Source organism: Mesocricetus auratus, unplaced genomic scaffold, assembly GCF_017639785.1.
Source record: "Mesocricetus auratus isolate SY011 unplaced genomic scaffold, BCM_Maur_2.0 Super-Scaffold_100033, whole genome shotgun sequence".
Classification (NCBI taxonomy): domain Eukaryota; kingdom Metazoa; phylum Chordata; class Mammalia; order Rodentia; family Cricetidae; genus Mesocricetus; species Mesocricetus auratus.
Genome location: NW_024429213.1, coordinates 1,686,434 through 1,704,486, shown reverse-complemented (window position 1 = coordinate 1,704,486; position 18,053 = coordinate 1,686,434). Strand labels below are relative to the sequence as shown.

General features: G+C 45.2%; 1 protein-coding gene across 2 annotated transcripts; it reads right to left on the bottom strand.

Moving 5' to 3' along the window:
* Nucleotides 1-18: 18 nt before the first annotated feature.
* Nucleotides 19-17,965, bottom strand: Elk1 (ETS transcription factor ELK1). 2 transcript variants are annotated; one of them, XM_013124980.3, is made up of 7 exons: nt 16,938-17,965; nt 15,171-15,393; nt 8,340-8,583; nt 3,248-3,694; nt 2,284-2,706; nt 1,479-1,580; nt 19-1,390 (listed from the first exon to the last, which is right to left on the bottom strand). In XM_013124980.3, the coding sequence occupies exons 3-7, from the start codon at nt 8,547-8,549 to the stop codon at nt 1,292-1,294; spliced, it is 1,281 nt and encodes a 426-aa protein (XP_012980434.1). In that variant the 5' UTR covers nt 8,550-8,583; nt 15,171-15,393; nt 16,938-17,965; the 3' UTR covers nt 19-1,291. The 2 variants fall into 2 exon arrangements, with proteins under 2 accessions (XP_012980434.1, XP_005085767.1); XM_005085710.4 differs by lacking the exon at nt 15,171-15,393.
* Between the last annotated feature and the right edge of the window lie 88 nt (nt 17,966-18,053).

Here is an 18,053-nt window from a genome sequence, read left to right as displayed (position 1 = left end):
GAAAAAAATACCAACAGCTTTCAGCAACACCTTTAAAAATATATATTTACAGGAACAATTCCCCATTCTCTGGGACTCTTAGAAAAAAAGGTCCATTTTGGGGAAGTAAAAGAAACAGTGGAGACGAGTGTAGCACCGTCCCCCAAATCACCAACCCCCAGGTCTTCAGGCCTGGTCTGGGCCAGTGCTGACAGGAGGTGAGCCTGGGAGTTTTTTTAATCTACCCCTTCCAGCCTAGAATTGATACAAGACAGGCTTCATGTCTCCCCATTCCTCCCTCCCAACTCCAGGGACACTTAAAAGGGTCCTTTGTACCCGCCCGCAGGAAATTGGGGGGCTGGGAGGGAGGGAGCTGAAAATACACGTTCGGTATCAAAAATAAACACTTGGGGTTGGCAGGAAGACTGCCTCCAAATCCCTTACTACCCACCCATCACAGATAGGAAGAGATGCTTCCCTCTCCCCTATTGAAAAGCCCCATTTAAAAATAGATTATACTATCAAAATGGAAGAGAATGGGAGACAGAGCCCTGGAGTACTGGCTGGAGGAGTCCCCCAGACGGGGACCACCACCCAAAAAAACCCTCCATTGGGAGGTAATAGACAGGCCCCCAGGGGATTTGGAGACAAAGTAATGGCTTCTCAGGAGGAACAACAACAAAAGATTCCTCCTTGGCCAAAAGGTTACTTGAGAAAAGAACAAGCTGACTGAAAAGGTTGGGGAGGTAGCAATTCCTATTTTAACACTGTGATTCTTCTCTGGCTACGACTCCCAAACCATTAAATCATACAAGTGCTGCCTGGACTCAGATATTGCCAGGAATAATAAAACTAAACACACTAGCTCTTCAACCCATGTCCCAAAAGACAGACAGGGCATCCTCAACTCCCCAAGAGCAGGCTGAGAAATAAATAAAGAAAGATCCTTCTCAAGCCATACCCTGATTGTCTTGTTTTAGGGGATAAATGGGGAGGAAATAGGGGAGATGTCTTACTCACTCTCCTAAAAGAGTTAGGCCAGATTCTTCCCAGTGGCCTTCAAAAAATAAATAAATAAACCGCCCCTACCATTGAAGAAGGAGACGTGTGAAGGCGGCCACTGGGAGGCTGGCAAAAAAGAAAGAAGTCTGTTTTGGGTGGAAGTTAGTGAAAGAGCCTCTTCCCTAGGAATATCCACCCCACCACAACCAGAACGTGAGTCTGTCAGTTGAACGGTTTCTCCTTGAGATGACTAGCTGGAGAGTTCAGGAGCATGGATGGAGAGACTCCAGAAAGGGGGTGGTGGCAGTAGTCATGGCTTCTGGGGCCCTGGGGAGAGCACCACGGGGGTCGAGAGGCCATCCACGCTGATAGAAGGGATGTGCACCTGTGCGCTGCCACTGGATGGAAACTGGGGGAAGAAACATGGAGAGGTCATAGATGAGAACCACGCTAGTGACTCTCACCCTTCCCAGCATGGGGAGGGGAGAGAATCCTACCTGGAAGGAGAGCTTGGCTGGACTACGGGGTGCAATTGGACTCAGAGTGCTCCAGAAATGAATGCTGGGGGGCAGCGAGCTGGGTGTCAGCAGCACCGGGGTCTGTGGAGATGGAGCGGTGGAAACTCAAGTGAACAGATGACAAGTATGGGAAGACGGAAGGAACCTTTCAGCTCATCTACACATACCCCTCAGACTTCCAAGTCACTCCTCAAAAGTTTACAGACCTAGAGCGTAACTACTAAGACCATACCAATGACATCCGTCAACCTTTACAAAGAACACTCCTGCTAACCCCTAGAAGCCCACCTCCTGTTCTTGAGATTTCAATAGGCAAGACTACTCAGTGGGTTCTATCTGTGCACTTCTCTAACCTTGTAAGTGGCCATCAGAAGAACTCAACTTCCCACTATTAGATTCCATCCATATACCTCACTAGGAAACCCAATACCCAAACTCTGGGCCAAATACCCAGGCAGTTCCTCAGTGGCCCCCCTAGAAGCAAATCCCATGGAAAGCCCAAGGGAGTCAGGTCACCACAAAGTCCTCAGACCTGCCCTCCTTTTTGTTTCTCGAGGCAGGGTTTCTCTATGAAGCCCTGGCTGTCCTCAAACTTACTTTGTAGATCATGCTGGCCTTGAACTCACAGAGATCCACTTGCCTCTGCCTCCCTAGTGCTGGGATTAAAGGCGTGCGCCGCCACCACCTGGCTGACCAACTCTGCTTAATTAGCTCCTCAGAGCAGCTAATTACACACTACCACCCAGCCAGGCTGCCAGTCTTTGTTCCTTTGCAAGGCACTCACCAAGGTATGTGTGGGTAGCAGGGATGGTGTCAGTCCCGGCCCTGGTGCCTGCAGACCAGAGCCTGTTCCTGATCCTGGAGTCCGTTCAGGTCCTGGGCCACCCAGCAGGCTTGGGCTAAGTGGAAGTTCCAGGTCCCGGGGCTTCCGGCCCTTCTGGGGTTGGATGATCTCAGTGGCAGAGGCAGAGAGGCCACACACCTGTGCTGTGTTCTCCATTAAGATGGTTGGGAGCCGAGCCAGGAGGCCTTCCGAGGGTGAGACTTCTGGTTCAGCTTTGACAGCTTCTGAACCAAAGCCTACAGCTTCCAATTCTTCCCTAGGCCCCTCCACTTTCACTTCTGGGGGCAAAGGACGGCCAAAACCTGGCTCCAGACTCAACTCTTCCGATTTCTGGTTGGGGGCCTCGGGTGGGGTCAGGATAACCTGGGAGAGGGGTGGGCACAAAGGGAACACATAGGCTGTTGGTGTGGAGAATGTTTTTGTGTGGATCATCCAAGGATATCTCTAGGAAGATAATTTGATATTGGGGGCAAGGCTGTACATGCAGCATGTCCTCTAACTGGCCATGGGACTTAATGGAAGTGGAGATCCTCTGGGGCAGTGGCCCTGGGCTGAGACAACTTGATAAGGATGAGACTCTAGACTAGAGGTACCACTGTCATTCATCCTCATAACCACATTAATCAGAAACTCTCAAAGTGGGTCCAAGCAATCTGTGCCTTAAGGCCATCCTGGTGACTGTGACGAGTGGTAAAGCATGGCAACCAGTGCATTAAATGTGATCCTGTAAGGGACTAAGAAAGGATCCTCCCCGTCCTTTTCTGAAGGAACCTGTGTCCTCACTTCTACAATTACACCCTTTAGCAGGACACCTGTATCTATTTGCCCAGTCTCCTGCTTCATTTCAGAATTATGCATCCTTCCTCTCCAAGTCCTTTACTCAATTTCCAAATGTAGTACTCACCTGCAGGGGCAGACCAGCCTCTTCGGCCTCCAAACAGGCTTCTAAGGGGTTTGGACTGGTGCTCCTGCTCCCTGAGGGGGGTGCTGGTACTCCTGCAGGGGTAGTGTTGGGGAGCACTGAGGCAGGCCGAGGATGAAGGGGTGGCTGTGGCTGTGGCTGCAGGGACTGGATTGTGAAGGTAGAATAGAGGCCCGAGCGCATGTATTCGTTCCGGCTGCTGCGTGCTAAACCACCTTGGCCTGCCATTCCTGCACCCTTGGGTGTTCCTGGCTTTCCAGTGGCAGTGTCCCCTGGGGCTGCATGGACAGCAGCAGGGGCCATTGCTACAGTCGAGGCTACAGACACCTCAGGCTGGGGTGGGCAGTCTTCAGTGGAGCACCCTGCAACCTCTGGATAGGACACAAACTTGTAGACAAACTTCTGGCCGCTCACCTTGCGGATGATATTCTGAGAAGTGAAGAACAGGGTGGATGGATGGCCTTGAGGGCTGTTTCTCTTCTCCTGATGTCTTGCTTCCCACGTGCTCCCATTTCACTCATCTCTTTTAGGCTGCTGGATTCTTCCTCTCTGCCTATTCTTTCCTTTACCCCTCTGTGTCTCTGCCCAGTTTCAACTCCTTCTCTGGCCCCCCTCAACAATTCCATAGTGTCCTTCCCATCCATCTCCCTTCAAGTCTTCTTCTGTCACTCATCTTCATCTGCCTATCTCCCCTTCCCCCAGTGGTTACATTTCACAAGGTACCAATTTAGGGGAGCAGATAAGAACTAAGGACCTAGGTTTAACAGAGTCTGGAATGTTTTGGAAATTAACTACTGCAATAGGAAAATGAAATAACTGATATACATGTTGGAAGAGACTAAACTGTTGTAGATGGATAGGGAGAAAAAGTGATTGATATAGAGGGTTTTGCAACAATGTATTGATTGTGTGTGGGGGGGAATTAGTGTGACTGATTGTGGTGGCATGAGTATGCCATAGTACATGTAAAGGTCAGAGGACAAGTTGCAGAAGATGTTTTTTTTTTCCTTTCAGTATATAGGTCCCAGGGAATGAACTCAGGTTCTCAGGCTTGGCAACAAGAGCTTTTACCTGTTAAGCCACTCCATTTGCCAGATATAGTGGACTTTTTAAAAGCTAGTGATACTGATATGGAGTAGGGAAAGTTTGTTGGTTATTTGTTTTTGTTAACTCTATCTTAGAGTCATCTGGAAAAAGGAACCCAATTGAGAAAAAAATGCCTCTATCAGATCGTCTTTAGGCAAGTCTATAGGTATTTTCTTGCTGTGGGTAGTGTCATCTCTGCACAGGTGGTCCTGGGCTGTATAAAAGAGGTAGCTGAACAAGCTATCAAAGGCAAGCTAGTAAGTAGTGTTCCTCCATGGACTTGGCTTCAGTTCCTGCCTCCAGGTTCCTATCTTGACTTCCCTCCATGAAGAAATGTAACCTGTAAGATGAAGTAAACCCTTTCCTCCACAAATAGCTTTTTTGTCATGGTGTTTATCACAGCAATAGAAAGCATACTAAGATGCCAGGCGTAGTGGCGCACACCTTTAATCCTAGTACTTGGGAGGCAGAGGCAGGGGGAATCTCTGTGAGTTCCAGGTTAACCTGGTCTACAGACTGAGTTCCGGGAGAGAAACTGTGTTTCAACAAACAAACAAACAACCTACAAAGAAACCAACAAAAAAGGAAGCACACTAAGACAGAAACTGGTACCAGGCAGGGTTACTGCTGTGATAGACCTGACCATGTTATTTTGGAAAGGACTGTTGTAGCATCTGGAGCTTTGGGCTGGAAGAGCTTACTGTTCAGAGCTTCCAATGAGCTGTGGAAGAAACTTGGAAGATAATGCTGGGAGCAGTGCAGATGATGGAGGCCTGGCTTGTAAACTTTCAGAGGGAAGTTTGAGAGTCCCTCAGAGTCTCTAAAAGATCCACTTATTTGATATTGTGTATTAAGAATCTGTGGTTTCTGGTTAACTGGAAGTGAAGAACTGGTTGTGATTAACAAGAGACCAGCAAGACTGAAGTGAAACCTTTGCTTTACTGGGACAATTGATACTGATTACCAGAGGTTGAAAAGATTAGCTAGAGTAAGAAGAGCTCAGGAACATTGAGGTGAAATCTTTCAACAAGTGTTTCCTCAGGGTCACTGCACAGAAGCTGTGGTCCATAGGGGGCCCAGGCTACATATTATGCTGGTAGCTGAACTGGGCAATGTGTAAGAGTCTTCCATATGGTATCTGGTTTAGTAGCATGAAAGCTGCAGTACTGAAGGGGTCGTGGAGAGCAGCTGAGGCCTGGTACTGTGAGAGGCCAGGAGAGGTCACTGATGAAGGTGCAGCTTCAGGCAATAGATGTTCCAGGATTGAAAGGGTCATGGAGAGAAGCTGGGGCTTGACAACATGATAGGGTTAGAGTCCCCACAGAGAGCCTAAGAAGCCAGTGCTGAAGGCCAGTGGTGAGGGTGCATCCTCAGCTGCAGTGGAGACCCCAGCCTACCGGAGAGGCAAAGACTGTGGAACCACCAACAAGGATGGTGACAAGTGGTGTGATGTGAGCTAGCCTCAGCCTAGGAGACAAGCTGTATATGCTGCAGATGGTACAGCTGGAGAAGTAGAGCTGCCCAAGCCCTTAGGAGCCTAAAAGTTCATGAGTGAGTCCCAGATGCCAGATGTTAAGCTACAGGATTTAGTTTAGACTGTTGGAATTTGGTCTTGATTTGATTGTAACTGGTTCTTCCCTTTTGGAGTAAGAGTAAGAAAGTATTTAACTTGCTTTTTATTTTATAGGAGCTCACAGTTGAGAAACACTGAACCTTTAAAGTGTTTAAAAGACTCTGAAAATTTAAAAGTTATGTTTTATACTGTGATAATGATATTAACATGACGTCTTGAGGATAAATAAGAAGTTAAAGACTATACTTTAATAGTGATATATTAGTGTGTCAGGGTGACAAAAAGGGTCAAACGTCCTGGTTAGTTTTTTTGTCAACTTGATACAATCTAGAGTCGTCTAGGAAGGATCCTCAATTGAGAAAGTACCTCCATCAGATTGCCCACAGGAAAGCCTGTGGGGGAATTTTCCTGATTAATGATTTGATGTGGTAGGGCCCGGCACACTCAGGGTGTTACCACCTCCGAGCAGATGGCCATAGGTTTTATAAAATAAGCATGCTGACTGATCCAGTAAGCAGCCTTCCTCTATGGCCTCTGCTTTAGTTCCTGCCTCCAGGTTCTTGCCTTGAGTTCTTCCCCTGGCTTATCTCAATAATAGACTGTAACAGGAAACTGTAAGGGAAACAAACCTTTTCCTCTCCAAGTTGCTTTTGGTCATTGTGTTTATCCTAACAAGGAAATAAAGTATGATAGAAAAATCACTAAAGAGGATAGGCGAAGTCTTATTATTAGTACCATCTGGTTATTTAAGCTAAAACACTAAGAAAATGAGGTAACTGGCAGTAATTAGATAAGAGCATGAGAAGATGGTGTAAGCATGAGGAGGGTACCAGGGTTTTCTGGGGTGGGTCAGAAAACCTGCTTTACGATTTCTCAGGACACTGTATAGGGTGATTCTGTGTGTCAACTTGATACAAGCTAGAGTCATCAGAGAGGAAGAAGCCTCAGTTGAGGAAATGCCTCTCTGATATTCAGCTGTAAGGCATTTTCTCAACTAGTGATCAATGGGGGAGGGCTCAGTCCATGATAGGTGGTGCCATCCCCGAGCTGGTGGTCCTGGGTTCTATAAGAAAGCAGGCTGAGCAAGCCATGATGATCAAGCCAGTAAGCAGCTCCCCTCCATGGCCTCTGCATCAGCTCCTGCCTCCAGGTTCCTGCACTGTTTGAGTTCCTGTCCTGCTTCCTTCAGTGATGAGAAGCAATATGAAAGTGTAAGCCTAATAAACCCATTCTTCCCCAACTTGCTTTTTGGTCATGGTGTTTTGTTGCAGCAACAGAAACCCTAACTAAGACAGACACATATGGTTTGGAGGGAGGTCCTGGTGGTCTCAGAGGACCAAAATGGGTAGTCATTAATACTGCTTTAGAGGTTTGAACTGAAAAAGTAATGTATGAAATTGAAATATATGCCATAAATAACAATGACACAAAAAATAAGATAGAATTATTTTGGAAGGGCAAATGAGGAATCTGGGGACACTAGGTATTCTGCTGGAAGTCTTAATGTTGGTCAAGTATTTCACAGGGTATCCTTGTGTTTTCCAGAAGGAGAATGAAAAGGGATAATTACTAATATTCTTTTGAAAGTTTACATTGAGGAAATACGAAATTAGTATAAATATTGGGGGAGGGGAAATACAAGGCAGATCTTGAAGTCTGTAAGATGAGGAAATCTAAAAATTGATCTGCAATAGTGATGTAGACGCTGGGGAGCTGCTCTAGGAATCTAAGTGGAGTTGGCATGGAGCTGGCACTACACATGTTATTCTGGAGCATTTGGTTAAAGGCAAAGGCTTCTAATCCTAGCACTCAGGAGACCCAGGCAAGAGGAATGCAAGTTTGAGGTCATCCTCAGCAACACCAAGAGACCTGCCTTCAAAATAAAAACAAAGTAAAGGAATAGGAGAAAACAAAACAATTGATTAAAGATACTGGGGATTCTAGAAAATGAAGTAAGGAAACAGTATTATGTCAGGATGATTTTGAGTCTAGAATAAGAATATGGATTGTTCTATAATGAGAGAACGTTATATATGTAAAGTAACCAGGGGGGCCCAATATTGGTCTGAGGGTTCCAGAAAACACACTTATTATCTCAAAGCCTGCGGAGAACTAGAGGATGGGTTAAAAATTGGTAAATTTTCATATTGTTTTCAAAGTTATAGTTATAGTAATTGAGACAACAAAATGAAATTTGTAGGCCAAAAGAGTAATTCCAGGAATCAGGGTGATGGTGGTGGTGGTTTTGGTGTAGGGGACAGGAGGACAGTGGATCTGAGGCCAGTTTAGGCTACACAGTAAGTTTCAGACAAATCTAGACTACATTGTGAGACCCTGCCTCAAAAGGAAAAAAAACCAGAGGAATTTTCTGGTAGTAATTTTAAGGGTTTCCAGTCCTGGTCTCTGAGGCCATACCTTGTCATAGTAGTACCGCAAGGCCCGGCTGAGCTTGTCATAATTCATGTTGGTCTTGTTCTTGCGTAGTCCCCACAGACGGGCCACCTCCTCTGCATCCACCAACTTGAACTCACCACCATCCCGTGAGGTCCAAGAGATGATATGGCCATTACCTTGTTCTCTCAAAAGCTGCAGCAGAAACTGCCACAGCGTCACAGATGGGTCCATCACTAGGGAAGCGCTCACGCCATTCCAGGGATACCTGGAGTACAGCAAAAGTAATTTCTTTCGTTACCTTGCCTCCACCTCTGCTCCCAAATCCCACTACTATTCCCTAAACCGTCTCTTAAACTCCCCTAGCTTGGGATGTCCCTTGTATTTTGCACATGGGACAAAAGCAAATTAAAAGAAAAGATATTCATGTACGTCTGTATGTGTTTATGTGAACGTGTGTGGGTGTCCATGGAGACCAGAAGAAGGCAAAGGATCCCCTGGAACGAAAGTTACAGGCACTTATGAAGTGCCCAACATGGGTTCTGGGAACTGAACTCTGGTTCTCTGTGAGAGCAGCACACATTCTTTACTACTGAGCCATCAGTCCAACCCTGACAAATGTGTATCTTTAGGAGATAGAGGGAAGACAGGCTAATACAACCTGAGCCTCAAAGAGTTTCATATCCTAGTTGGAGTCTGACTATATTATGTTATATAGCAAAAAAGGAATTCTGAGATGAAATTAAGATCGCAGACCTTAAGATACAGCAATCACTATTTTTATTTGAGGTAACTGCACTGTATGAACTCTCAGAAGTAGAAAAATAAAGCTGAACCAGACTTTAGAGGCAGAAGGGCAGGAGAGGGAGTAGCTTCCAAACATCAGAGGGATTTTCCTTGCCATTCCTGACTCTGGAGAAGGCTCCAAGACAAGGAAGTTGGGCAGCTTCACAAACCTGGATTCTCAGCCTACAGTCAGTTGTCCTCAAAAGGACAACCTAAATGATCAGGAAACAATTCTCCTCTGAAAAGGATTAAAGTCCTGCCAAGATATTAATGTTAGCCTGGTGAGAACAGTGTTGGATTTCTGAGCTACAGAGCTATCAGACGATAAATGTATCATTTTTTTAAAAGACAGGATTTTCCTATGTAGCCCAAGCTGCTCTTGAACTCTGTCTCAGCTTCCTGAGTACTGTGATTACAGGTATGCACCTATGCACCTACACAAATGTATAGTTCTAAGGAGATTAAGTTAGAGATAATTGATACAGAAGTACTAGAAAACTAGTGAGATGTCCTCCACTTGACTCTCATCAGTATCTTCTACCTCATTAATTTCCTAGGATGTGCCTTTTGCTAGCCCCTTGTAAACACCGTTCACTGCATATGGGGCTCCTTTCCTCTGTTGTGCAGTCATCCTCAAAAAAAGACCACTCAAAGGTCCTTTGCTTTATGAAGCCTTCTAAATCTGAATACACACTCTTTTCTGTCCCTCACTCTCCCATTCTTCTAACTTGTGATTGTCCCTGTATAGGTTAGGCTTTTAAAAGTTTTCTTGATGAGCACATATTAATTATGCATTATAATGTGTTTCATTATAACATTTCCACTATAACAATTTTGATTACATTCACCTCCATTACCCTATCCTGTTCCCTGTGGTGATATATTATGATTTATTAAAGCCACTAGAGATGAAAATAGCAAAGCAGCCATACTAGTTAGCCATAGAAACCAGGCATACACCTTTAATCCCAGGACTCAGGATTAAGAGGTAGACAGATCTCTGTTAGTTCAAGGCCACACTGACTACATGAAATTGATCCAGTCCTGGAAATAAAAAGCTCACACAAAGGTGATCTTAGCACCTGGGACCACAGCCCTTTAATCCGAGCATTAGGGTTGTATATCAGACAGGAGCAGGGTCACAGAGCTGGCATTCAATCTGAGAATCAGTCTCTAGCTATGTTGAGGAGAATATAGCAGTCTGAGTGAATCTGAGGAGTAATGACGTCAGAGACTTTGAGGATTGCCCCGTTGGTGAGAGCTAGTGGTGGGCTGCTTCGCTTCTCTGATCTCCAGCATCAAGTTTGAACCCCAATATTGTCTCTGGGTCTTTTATTTTTCATACTACAGTTCCCCTCCCTTCCCACTGATCACCTTCCTCTTCCCAACTACGTTTCTTTGCATTTTAAGACTTTTTGTGATCCACTGAGTTTCAAAAGAGTTGCTCACAGGGGCATGGGTGAGGGTTTGTTTTCAGGAGCACAGACACCTTATCAAGTGGCTATACCACTGAAGAAAATGTCTCTCTCCTTCCTCCAGGGCCTATAGACCCTCAGTTAGTGGTAGGGCCATAGCCGCCTTCTTTTGTTCTTTTTGCCATTGTTGCTGGTGTTTTGTGACAGGGTCTTATGTAGTCAAGCTGTCTTCAAACTCTTGATGCTACTGCCTCCATCTCCTGAGAGCTGAGATTATACATACGCAGCACACACGGCAGGCAGCTGCTTCTTTCCTCAGTGCTGCAGATCAACTCCAGGGCCATATGTTAAGCACATGTTTCTATCGCAGAGCGTCACCACAAACCTATGTCTTTCTTTAAAACAAACCTTTTATGTTAGGCACTGCTCTAAGCAGAAAGGCTGGCCTACTGGACAATCAACCTCGGTCTAATGCTAGACTTCAATGGTTTGAATCCTGGGTCTGCCAGTTATTTTAGCTGTGCGATCCTGACCATCTTCATTAACCTCTTTGTACCTCAAAATTTCTCATTTGTGAAATAGGGATAGTGACATACCCATGTATAAAATAGGTCCTATGTACCATTATTATTGTGTGAACTAAATATAACAAGCTTGGGCTAAAAACTTTAAGAATTTTCTAATTTGTTCACAAACCCTTTTCCTGCCATCTCTAAATCCAAAAAGCTCTAAGAACAAAAGGCTTTTTTTTTTGTAATTCTTTTGGCAACAAAACACGATTTGAAAGCAAGCAAGCCCGACTCTGGTTTTTATTGATCCTCGCTTAGTGTGAATGTTCATACATTCTGCTGTAGAGATCTGAAAGCAGCTGGTGACAGAGCTGGCTGAGGGTGTTATGTAACATATCATATGCACACCCTGTTACCTTTCTAAACTGAAAAATTCGCAATTCTGAAATACATCTGGTCTTTGGGGTTTTGGATAAAGGCATGGATGTTATTTTTATAGACATTGACTCACCTATCTCATCCCAACTCTGGAAAGCAGGCATTTTCTCCTTTTGGAAAGGAGATATTCTTATTATAATATCAATAATTTATACACAAGTCAGCTAATTTATACACTAAGGCAAAAGATGTCCAAGTGACTTCACTATGCTACACTGCTGTAAGTGACAGCTCTTGCATTTGAATCAAGTATATTTCAGGCATCTCAGTGCTTCTGTTGTTTATGTTTTCTTAAAGACAGGGTCTCCTATAGCCTAAGCTAACCTAAAATGTGCCACACAGAGAGTGATCTTGAACTCCTGATTTTCCTGTCTCCACCTCCCTAGTATTGAAATTACAGGTATGGGTCACTATGGCCACCCGCATGGGCCTGCATCAGAACCTCTGAGTATGTATTACAGCTTCCAGTTTAGTGTTTTTATGGGATTCCTTAGTGTTTAAACGAATGGGTCCCTGTTTCTTGGGTCTTCTCTTGGGCTATTTTTTCTTTCTGTTTTGTTCAGTTGCAATGTGTTAGTTATTTTGCTTTATTATAATTTATTATTATCCCCTAGAAGTCTGTTCCTTTTCTTTCTTTCCTCTCCCGCCCCAGACAGGGTTTCTCTGTGTAGCCCCAGCTGTCCTGGAACTCATTCTGTAGACCCGGCTGGCTCAGAGTGCTAGGATTAAAGGCATATGCCACCACTGTCCTGCTTCCTGTTTGCTTCCTTTCCTTTTTTTGAGACTGGGTTTCTCTGTGTAACATCCCTGGCTGTTCTGGCACTTGCTCTATAGATGAGGCTGGCCTTGAACTCACGGAGATCCTCCTGCCTCTGCATCCCCAGCGCTGGGGTTAAACGTGTGCAACCACCAATTGCTTGCTCTGCCTGTTTTCTTATGAGAGACAGAAAGGGAGTGGATCTGGATGGGAGGGGAGGTAGGAAGGAACTGGGAGGGGAAACCGTAAGTAGAATATATATTAAGTGAGGAAAAAATCTATTTTCAATAAAATGAAGAACAAAACAAAAATCACCACAATTGGTTAATCTTAGGTATGTATGGGTCTCAGATGACAGACATTCCCTGTCATCCCATCACTGCCCTTTCCAATAAGCAAACTGGAACTAACCTTGAACCTTCTTGTCCCTGTGAAGATGAGTCTCCATCAACCAGCTGTTCGCCTGGCTGGGAATGTTACATTAAGAATTAACAGTCTAAGGTTTTGAAGAATTTATTATTTATTCTTTAATATTCATGAAATTACAGTATGATCCTCATATGTCTGAGCTAGTTCAAGGTTCATTTAGCAGACAGTGTTAGGCAGTTGTCCAAATTACAGTCCTGAGGAACAGTGGATCAGAGTCCCAACCTCAAAGCTCTAACAGACTAAATATACCCAAGACTCATTTCTTTCAGAGATCCAGAGTCCAGTGTGACTCCTAGTGGCGGAGACAGGAAATTTCACCAGCTACTCTGAGCTACTCCAAAATCCAGCAGCTAAGTGAAATTTGTCCAATTAGTGTCCAGCCTATCAGACAAGGAGCTGAACTTGATTATTGCTTCTCTCACACAACTCCTAACCAGAATCCTAGTCACCTGCCCTTCCCAGAAGGCTTTCCTTTCACTCCTTGCCTCATTTACTGGGTGCCTCAAAACAGCTTGGAACACAACAGACAGGAGTCCCTGAATACTAGTATAATTCATACATTTGTGGGCCAGTAAGAAATGTCTCAGAAAAGAGGAAAACACAACACAACCAACTTCCAAAAGGTGGACTGTATTATTGCCTCCATTTTCCAGACAAGTCAGCGCGGTGTGGAGAAAGTAGTTAAAGAACTCGCCTAAGACCTCACCTCTGGGCAAGAGGCTGGATGATGGACAAATTCTGACTTAGCATTCCTAGCTACTCAGGGTTGGTTCTCTATGAAGAAAACACAGCTGGGCAAGATCCCAGAATGACAAGGATGTGAGCAGGACAGGCTTTCCTGAGGAAGCGACATTTGATGGAGGGGAGGTAGCAAGTCATATTGATGTCCATGGGAAGGATACTTTTGGTAAAGGGGATAGCATTACAAAAGCTCTGAAGTGGCTCATGGTTTCTAGGATAAGGCCCACTTTCTGAGGCACACAATGTTCTCTGCCAGGAGTGTTATTTGCTCCTGGAGTAATTCTATCATACCATCAAGTTCTAGTCCCTAGCAGGTAGAATTAGTTTTTCCTCTGCACGATCCAATGCATGAAGTAACTTGTTTGTCCCTGCACATTTGTTCTGTCCTGGTCTTCACAGCCCCACACTCTGCCCTATTCCGTCTGTGACTTTGAGCAAGTTGCTCGGCGTCTTTATGCCTGGTTGAACACCTCTAAATAGGTGTTAAAGAATTTTTAAAAAAATGTGACTTCCCTCAAAGACTTTTTCTAAGGATTCAATGTGCCAATATATGTAAAAGACTTAGAAAAGTGTCTCTAGCATATGGTAAATAATCAATAAATGTTAGCCCTTAAGTTGTATGTTATCCTTCTCCCTCCCCCTCAACCTTCTGTAGGACTCTACCACCCGGCTCTCATCATTTCTATGACCTTGTCTTTTACCCCTCCCCTTCCAGGCATAATCTGACTTCAGGGGCTTTGCACTGAGTGTTCTTTCTGGTATAGTCTTCTCTTATACATTATGGCTTCTTCCTCTTTTCTTCAGGCCTTAATTCATGAGTCACATTTCCAAGTGTAGCCTGCCTTGTCCCTAAATTTCAAACACCTTGATACTCTAGTCCTATGTGCCCCACTTTATGCTTGTTCCTTAGCATGTGTATAACAGCTGTCTAATTTTACTTATTTATACACTCTATCTCCCTTGCTTGTGCAGGGACTTCTGCCTATTTTGCTTCTCCATATCGCCAGCATCTAGAATGAATGTCTGGTACTCTCTAGGTGCTTAGAAAATACCTTTTAATATTTAAACAGCCCAAACTAATACCTTAATTCTTGCATCCCTTTTCTTCTTCTTTGTCTGCCCCATCCCCATACTGATATCTGGGATACAATTTTAATTTTCAGTTTTGTGACAGGATCTCACTCTGTAATCCAAGTTACAGAGTGGTCTGTAACTCACTTGGTCTGAAACTCACTTGGTCTTCCATCCTGGAAATACATATAGTTGTGAGCTATCATGCACAACCTAGATAAAACATCTCCCTCTCATTTATTTGTGCAACCAATTCTTCCCAGTACCTACTGTACAGAAGGTCTATTTTTAGATGAAGACAGAGCATTGAATAAGAAGATAAACCCTGTAAGTCCCCATAGGACCTCCATCCTGAGGAGGAGAGCAGACAATATATGGACTGCATAGCTTCCTAACAGTGACAGAATAGAAAGAAACAAAGCAAGCATGAAAGAGACCTGAGCCCTGCTGAGTGGGCAAAATCAAATGGTCAAGGGGAGGGGTGGATGTTGACTATTTTGTTTTCACATAAAAAGTATCATTTGAAACATTTTTGTCCATGTGCCTTTATATAGTATATTCCACACACCATTATGACAAATACATGTTTCACTGAAAGAACACTACCCAGATGCAAAGAAATGAAAACTTGCTCTGAAACATCTTTTCTCTTTGTGTCTTTTCATATCACCAATGTCACATTTCTGTTAACGCATCCTTTTGCACTCACCTTACAAATCAAATGGCATTCTTAGAAACACCTGTAGTGTGTTCCCTGCACAGTGTGATGAAAAAGTTCTTTTGGATATGGTAACTGAATGGGGCCTTGGAAGTTACCACGCAGAAATGTGGGAATAGTGTTAAGGGAGAAAGAAGAGCCAATGCAAAGGCCCTGAGGCTGGCCCGTACATGCTGTTTTCCAGAAGCGCTGAAGAGGAGGCTGTACCATGGGTCTGAAATAGGGAGGTGAAGGAGGTAAGGTTAGAGAGGTGACTTGTTTAATTAACTCACACATTTTTTTCTTCACACTGGAAAGGATTATAGTTCCTGACTCCCCCTTTCAGGATAGTACAAGAAGAAAGTAGTTAAGCCATTCACATAAAGTCACAGCACTGCTGGGACTGGGGGATGATAGGTTTTGAGACCAGTGTGGAACGGACATAGCTCTGTTGACAGAAGGAACAGCAGAAACAAAAGTCTGGTAATTGGAACTAATTTGGCTGTTAAGGAATGTGCTCTCATGCGGGATGCAATGAGGCAAGAGAGGGGCATGTCAAAGATGTTCCTTGCTCTAAGCAGTTATTGGACCGTTTCTGAGTCAGGTCTTTAGTCTCCATATGCCCCAGTTTTCTCAGCTGCCTGTCTCACAGGGCTGCGATGGAAAGTGTAAAGCTTAGCTCCGACTGTCATTAACATCAGTACCACTGTACTGTACTTGAGAACTGTAGCAAGGCAAAAATGTCTACGAGAAAACATGTAAACTATACAGCAAAAGTCCCTGGGTTTCACAAGTACACAGAATCACCTATGAGATGGGGGCAGGGAAGACTGATCTGACACATGGAGAGGCAGAGGGAAATGAAGTACAAGCCCTATCTTCCTTGGGGAGGGATTGCAAGCGCTGGATTTAGAAGGATATGACAGAAGGCAAAAATTGAGGTGGCAGGAGGCTACTGAACAGAACCATTATTACAAAAGGAAGGAGATATGAAGCTGAGTCCTATGCAATAGCAGAGAAGAAGAGCCATCACATAATGACCAAAATGAGGGACAAGACAAGGCCATAGACTGGGCTGCCGAAAATTAAAAACATAAAAAATACAAAGCACCAAACTGACCCATTGTTAAAATGAAGCCGCTCAAAGGCCGGAGTCTACAAATAAGGGAGAAAAGTTAGGGCGGTATTAGCTAGAGGGATGTGAATGCAAGCATGCAGACTAATCCACAGTAAGATGGGGGCAGGGGGAGGAGGTAGGTAAATCGTGGGTTTATGCACTGGGACTCAAGGGGGCAGAAATAAGACTCAGGTGGACTCACTGTTAAACAAATATAAGGTCTCTGGAGGGGGTACAGCGCCACAGACTGACTGACTACAACAAAACATGAGGGGCTCAGTAAACAAGACCACAGAGGATTCCCTTAAAGTTGAGGCTAGGAGACATGCAAACACTTTAGAAGGAAGACTGGACAATATAACAGACTGATTCCCAGTAAGTGGGGGTTGGGGAGGGCAAGACCACGGACGAGTCCATTAAGTTGGGGTAGGGGAAAACATAAGCTCGCAGACCGATCCATTATACAGAGACAGCAGATTAGGCCATGCTCAGATCCACTATAGGGGGCAAAGGATCTGGCAATACACACACAGGGGAAATCAGTTGGTGGCAGTGGAGCCAAACACCGGCAGGCTGGGCCAAGCCATATCCCCTGCGCGGGGGCGAAGATACATAGATAGGGTCACGGACGGGGCCCTCCACCTTGTGGGCCTGGGGCTCACCTGTGTGTGGCGCGGCGGTGGCAGCGGCAGCTCCGGGGGGCGGGGGCTCCATACGAGGCCCCACCGCCCCCCAGGCCCGAGTTCCAAGGCGGTGGCGGTGGCGGTGGCAGCGGCGGTAGCAGCAGCAGTGGTGGCGGCGGCAGCACCCAGAAGCCGCCCCTGCGATTCCCCACCGCTCACGTGGGCCCTCAGGGGAGGAGCCGAGCGTCCTGCTGCTCGCTGATTGGCCAAAAAGTCAAGGATGTAGGCACAGCTACGGGGCCTGGTGGTGGAATCCTAACAGAGCTGTGACATGATTGGCTTGAAGGGGATTGATGGACTGTGGATGGTCAACTAGAGAGGCATCGGGCTGCACTGGTGCTTCACCCTGATTGGGTCAAGGAAGACTTGTAGCCTAGTGGGCAAGTGCCAGGGTTGGGGCGGGGGAGAGGGCGCCTGGTTCATACTGATTGGCCTAAATGAGATTGATGGCAGACAGACAACCCCCTGAGGATGAAGGGGCGGTGGATGGGCTCTGCTTTCAGCTGATTGGTAGACACCCTGAGACAGCTGCCAAAACACCAAAGTAGGTGGTGCCGCACACCATGCGGTTCAGCGGAAACAGGACTTATTTAGAACAGGGAATAGCAGCAGGGTAGGGCTTGACTCTGTAGGAGTGTAGGATAACGCTATGGTAATTAGCTAGGCAAGACGAATTTAGAATTCAGCAGAGGTAGGAGGCCAGATATACAGGAGAGTTGAGGGGTGGAAATTAACTGTCTGCAAGGGCAGGGTCAAGCTGTAGCCAGAGTTTATAAGGGTGGAACCTGGTTCTTAGTTATCTAAGACTGGATTCTAGGTTATAGGCCCTGTAGCAAGAAGGGCAGGATATGTGCCTTTTGGTGGAAACTAGATCTATTTAGAACTATTGGAACCATTTAGGGAACAAATCAAGGTTGTGAAAGAGAGATAATAAACCTTAAGATCTGAAACAGGACTAATTAATAACCATGGAAACAAATTACTTTGATTTGGCACTTTTAAAATTTGTTTCAAGGGTCTCATGTAGCCCAGGATGACCTTGAATGTCTGATCTTCCTGCTAACTCCTGATCCCACTCAGGTAGACCTTCTATGA